At 35.5% G+C, this 6000-nt stretch overlaps 1 protein-coding gene and 1 long non-coding RNA gene across 4 annotated transcripts in view; both read left to right on the top strand.

Moving 5' to 3' along the window:
- Window positions 1–311: 311 nt before the first annotated feature.
- The window catches only part of LOC149572200 (Ribosomal L18p/L5e family protein), a 107554-nt gene continuing 101865 nt past the window's right edge, over window positions 312–6000 (top strand). For all 3 annotated transcript variants that reach the window (XM_089813466.1, XM_089813465.1, XM_089813464.1), the window contains exon 1: window positions 312–680. In XM_089813466.1, the coding sequence (XP_089669592.1) occupies window positions 569–680 (112 nt within the window). In that variant the 5' untranslated portion in view covers window positions 312–568. The remainder of the gene's footprint in view (window positions 681–6000) is intronic.
- Window positions 713–2593, top strand: LOC149572201 (uncharacterized). The gene is made up of 2 exons (XR_016358972.1): window positions 713–941; window positions 1092–2593. It is a non-coding gene; the product is annotated as an uncharacterized LOC149572201 (long non-coding RNA).

The raw sequence follows: 6000 nt of genomic DNA, 5'->3' as shown, positions 1-6000 counted from the left end.
AACTATTAAAATATATAATTTTCTATCCTTATAATATATATTTTTCTATGCTAGAATGTTAGAATAGAAATTTAACACACTTTTAATAAATAGATAAAAAATGCAAATTAGGAATAAGATAAATTAAAAATCACATCTCACAATCAACAAATCCTCATACAAGTACTAATAACATAGAACAATTGAAAATATTAATTTCATGTCTATAAAATACTTAATATAAATATAATTAAAAAATAAGAAAAAATATAATTAAAAATTAATATGTATATAACTAATCTATTTTAATTTTTCAGTGAGTCTGGATTTCATTTTTTTCCTTCGATCCAAAAGTACCAATTTCATTTGGTTGTCATAAAAAAATATTTTGTGATAAATTGTACAGATAATTTGCCTGAAATGGCATGTTCTTTCAAACGGCGTCCTCAAATTGCTTTTACAACTGAAAATTCATCATTTTCATTTATATAAAATTTTGTTCGGGGTTTTTTTCCGTAAATAAACAATTTTCTTGATGATTACAGTCATTCTCAAAGTCAATGTGGACTAAGTTTTAGAATATCTGGCCATGGCCATCGCATCTTTCACTCCTGTGTTACCTGCTCATACTCCCCGCTTCGTATTCTTAAGTTCAATATCGCAATTTCATATGCATTTGGCTACACCAACTATAAAAAGAAGTAAGTTATGCTCAAATTTATTTTCATTTGAAATTGGAGTTTCTTATTCTTTTAAATTTTTTTTTATATAGATGAATTTCATGTTCCAAGCGGTTTGAAAGTAAATGCGTATCTATTAGTGCCATTTACATGCATTGAATTAACATTTCGCGTTTCGGTCTGGTTGTTCTGTGGGGAATGAATATGATTCGGAGGTTTAAAACCGTGACCAACAATTGTTGTTTCCTGGTAACATCCTCTCTCTGTCGAACACATTCTTGGGTATTGCTTTCTGTATCCATTTGTTAGCATGACCTTTTTTGTTGTTGTTTAATTTTCTTATAATTTCTCAGTTGACGTGTGTCATACATTAAGGTAATTGCTGAAGTATATAAAAAAATTGTTAACTGATAGACAAATATTATAATGCAGAGGTTCGAGTTCTAATAAACGAATCCAAAAGAGTGAGGTGTATTTCTGTGATTGGACATCTGTCATTTCGTGCTCTGGCAAAGCCACAGCAGGTGAAGGGCCGGTTGCCTCAGTCACCTGAAGATGTGGGGCATAGATATGGCGACAAAATTGGCATTTCAAATCAGGCTATAAAAAAAATGAACCTGGGTGTAGCTTTATTACCCTTTAACATGACCACCTGAAATGCTGGGATGGAGAGACTTAATATCCTTATAGTGATGCTTCCTCGGGATGATTATACAGACTGAGAATCTTGCTTAATGATACAATATCCAATAATGTGTCAATCGAAGGCCCTAGATTAGAATCTTTGCTGGTCCATGCGTCCCAACAAGTCAGTAGCAACGGAAAAAAAATAGATTTAATTTTCTATATTACATAAGTTGTGAAAAATGTACAAAGGTATTGCGACCCAGCAGCACCCATAGAATAATCACCTGCAAATCAGTCCTAAAGTATTGCATGTATGACTAAGAGTTTCATGCTTAGCACAAGCAGTAAAAATGAATTTTTGGAAGCAAAACAATTGCTCATTGATCATCAACCTCTCCTGTATTTGCAAGCTCAAACCAAATTGCAGCATGGGTACTACAAGTCAATAATGTTCATGTAACAATTCCAGTTGATTATCAAGTACAAACAGGGCGTGGCCACTAATATGGTGAATATGTTGTCTGCCACATCTCTTCTTTCAGTGGTTAGCACACTTTCTGAGTTGGAACCCTTCATCAGAAAGGAGTTCGTGGAGGATTATGGGAAAAATAAAGATTTTGGAGAGATTTACAAGAAGGCCTTGAGGGGTAAGGTTGCTGATTTTGAGCCAAAACTGGATTATGTTTTCCAAGATGGATTGCTTTACAAAATGAACATGTTATGTGTTTTAAAAGAATGAAGGTTGTTCTTACATAAGGTTCATACTTCAAGAGATGCAGGTCATTTTATCATTGCAAAGACATTGGGCAACCTTCGAAGATGTGTTGGCCATTTATGCAAGCACACATCTCAAAGCTCATTGGTATGCATATTATGTACCATAAGCTGAACAATTGGAAGTTGAATTTGTACCAGTCATTATTGTGTTGTGGAGTCTGATCAGTCTCCAAGTGGGAGATTGTTGTGATGTGGAGCCTAATCAGACTCGGAGGTTAATTTTTCCCCACTTTATTTGGTGTGGTTTCCCACCAGATACTAAGGGGGTTTGGGGGCAGCGCCCCTTGTGGGGTCCTGGGGTAGAGCGACCAACTCTATTATTGTAAAAGGCGTCAGCTGCTAATTTTCTATTGGACAATTTATTCTAGCTCTAATTTTGTAACTGGCAAAAATCTTGTATAAAATGGCTTAGGGTTAGGGATTTTACGATGTATGCTAAGATTGTAGCTTCTTACGGCGGTATTGAGCTGTAAGGGATTACAGATTGTAATTAGGTTGTAATCATTGGATAAAAAGAATATTGGACTCTCTGCTTGGTGGATGTAGCCTAGGGATTGGGTGAACCACGTTAAACCTTTGTGTCTTGTGTTCTTTTTTGTGCGATTTATTATTTTTTGATATTGGTTATATTTGCATGTAATTGTTATTACTGTCTTACCAATCCTAACATATTGGTACCTTCTTAGCCTTTGGAGAATGTCTGTATGGATTTTGTGGAAGGTCTCCTAATCACCCGAAGAAGGCACGGTTATATTTTTATAGCAATAAATCTTTTTAACCAAATATGTGTGCACATTCCTTGCAAGAAAATGCTTTAGGGCAAAGTTGCAAGCTGAATTATCACGTGTGGGGTCATTTAATGTTCTTTATTTGGAAGGGTGGTTACCTTATTGAAGTATTTGATTGCTTTTCATCCCTAAACCTATGGGAAAGCCAAGGTAGTGAATCAAACTCTTTCATAGCTCATGTGGGGTTATAATCAAAAGCATGTTATGTCATGAGATAATAATTTGACATTAATACGACTTTTAAATTATAGGGGATTCCACATCATAGCTACAAGATGTGCAGGGACTCATAGACTCCACAAGTCTTGAGGTGAGCAAGGGAATGGACTGACTTGGGTACTTGGCAAGTTTTTCTAGGCTTGTTGGACTTGACAAATCCTATTGGGAAGACTTAGCCAAGTCAAATGTGAAAATTGGATAAAAAGAATAAAAAACGAAAATACTCAAATATAAAAGCATGAAAGCGATTTTTTAAATATCAGATCTGAGGCTGGTAAAAAAACAAAATTATGAAAATTGCATGCATCGTGAAGATTTGTGTAGTTCAAAGGTGTTGCCCATCAACTATAGTAGGGGAGCACTACCCCTCGAACCCCGCAAGGGATGCTTTCTCTACATCCTTGAGAGGGGCTTATATCTTAAATCCACTAGAGGTTGCCACCCTCAAATTGTTACTCCAGAAAAAACAAAAAATACAAAAATAATTTATATTTTAAAATTTTGGCTTACTGAGTCAACCCCTATTCTAAGTAATGCTTCTATGACACATTTCAGATTTTGGAGTAAATCAGCATGAGTGCATTTCATCTTGATTTGCCTTCATTAATGGGAATGTACTCAATAGTGAATACTGAGAATCTCATTTAAACCTTAAATGCTTGATGAAGAATTTTTGTTGTTTCTTCTTATGGATGATCTTTCTTTGCACATCCAAGATAAGCTGGAAAAAAATATTGTATTTGAGAAAGAGAGAAGCATGCAGAGAGGAGTGTGAGACTTGGTTGATTGGTTTCAATAGGAAGCTACTGAGTAAGGCTAAGTGGCATTTGACAGAGGATTTAGGAAAGAAATTTCTTCATTCGATGAGTTCCTGGGATTTTGCTTTCTTAGGAAGTGTGATCCATAAATCAGATGTTGTAACTTTAAGTCAAGAAGATGTTGAAGACTTGATGTTGCTTTCTTATGCCAGCTTGATACTCAACCAAGTATTCTGTACTGATATAGACAGTCTTGGGGTGAATTGCAGTATATTAAGGAAGTCAGATTGTAAAAGAAATTTGGAGAAATAAGAGTATTTTGTAGTTGGTAAGGAAACTGCTGGTTTGTGCAATGAGAGCTCTAATGTCCACAAAACCCCAGGTCACAATTTTTTATTGAAAATTTGAAACAAAGTAGGCTGGAGATACCTTTCACTTTGATTGAGACTCACAGTCAATATATAATTCACAGTTGTAAGTATTATTGCTTCCTTTTGCATGGAATAATAACACCTGATATAATTTATGGTATCCAGTCAAGAAAGGAAGGTCTGTTATGGCTTATAGAGATAGATCTCTATACTTGAAGTCTGCTAAATTACTAGTGATCTGATGTATTCCTCTCAACCATCCCATGAATGCATAGATACAGTCTTCTCGGCAAGATATGACTGAATCTTTGTTATTAATCTGTGGATGTATGCTTGTTACTGAATGAGTTGTTAATACGGATCTGTCATATAAAGGAATTGATAATTCTTTGGTTATAGCGATTGTATGATCACCCTTCCTGAATGCTGTCCTTGTAATCATGCTGTCTGCGATAATCTCATGCTGTTCCTGATCATGCTACTGTGTATTCATGCACTCATAGCCACATTAGAGTGGTGAATATGTTATCCAAACATGCAAGATTGAAGGCTCTTATGAGCTCTTACGATTTGATTTGAATGTTCAAAAGTATAAATCTTCTACCTCCTGAATGAATCCTTACATCCTTCTGTTGAAATTCATAGGATGGTTATCTTCAATAATTATTCATATGGACTGTGTCCTCCTAGAATTCATGTCTATTCTCCTTAATGGAATCCTACTTAGTGATGAATTACTTAACTAAATAGAATTCTATTAATTCATTTATTTCCTCCATTCATTAACATTATATTAATCATTAAATCCTTGGTTGATTGAATTGCTCTTTTCCTTGGTCGATAGCTGCCTTGGAATAAGTTATTCCTTATGCTCCCTATGTTAATCTGTGGGGGGGGGGACGGTGTGGGGGCAGTGTATTTCATTCTACAATTTAGTGGCCTAGTTGTTTTGCAGGACATGACATATGTATGGGTGTTTAATAAGTTTGCTGCTTATTTTGGGTCATCTTAATCACTCCTTAGGTTCGATATTTGCAGAATTTTGTGAAGTCTTATGAGTAAGACAGTTTTCTGATGCTTGTCTAGGTGTTTCATGTTGGGGGCATTACAGTCCTGAAGAAATAATTGAATGATCATGGGGACCTATTTGTAATCTACCTTCCGCTATGCTACTCTGATATTATTGAATTTGTAAATGTTTTCTCCCTTATTTCAATTGTGAATCATGATCGGTAGCTGGACTTCACAAGGTTCAACTCAAGGAAAACTCCACATCTTCCAGAAAAAGATCAAGGCCATCTCATAATGGCGCCAATCTCCAAAACCAATGTTTGCATGTAGCATGACCTACATTCGAGACCTCAAATGTAATATATTCATATCTTTTGGTTTAATCTTATTCTCATGTTCTAGATCAATACAAAATATAAAACCAGACACAGCATACACTCGAAAACACAAAGTATACACAAGGGTGCAGGAAGACATGGGGCATACATGAAGTAGACACATGAAATTATCTAGACACAAAGCATACACATAAATATGTGTACGCACATCTCACTTGACCTAGAAAAGGCAAGAACGTCCAATCAAGACTAGATCCATCTCTTAGAGTATCTCATTCATCTCTTAGCTCACTAGAGGCAAGAACATCCAACTGAGAGTAGAAGATTTCTTGGAGTAACCAATTAATCACTTGGCCCACAAGATATAGGAACATCCAACTAGAACTAGATTCATCTCTTGGAGTAATCAATTCATCACTTAGCTCACAAGAGGTAGGAATGCCCAACTAGGA

The sequence above is a fragment of the Cupressus sempervirens genome, chromosome 2 (genome assembly GCF_028749045.1).
Source record: "Cupressus sempervirens isolate cs-2001-9-10 chromosome 2, ASM2874904v1, whole genome shotgun sequence".
NCBI lineage: Eukaryota > Viridiplantae > Streptophyta > Pinopsida > Cupressales > Cupressaceae > Cupressus > Cupressus sempervirens.
This window is presented reverse-complemented; position numbering and strand designations above follow the sequence as displayed.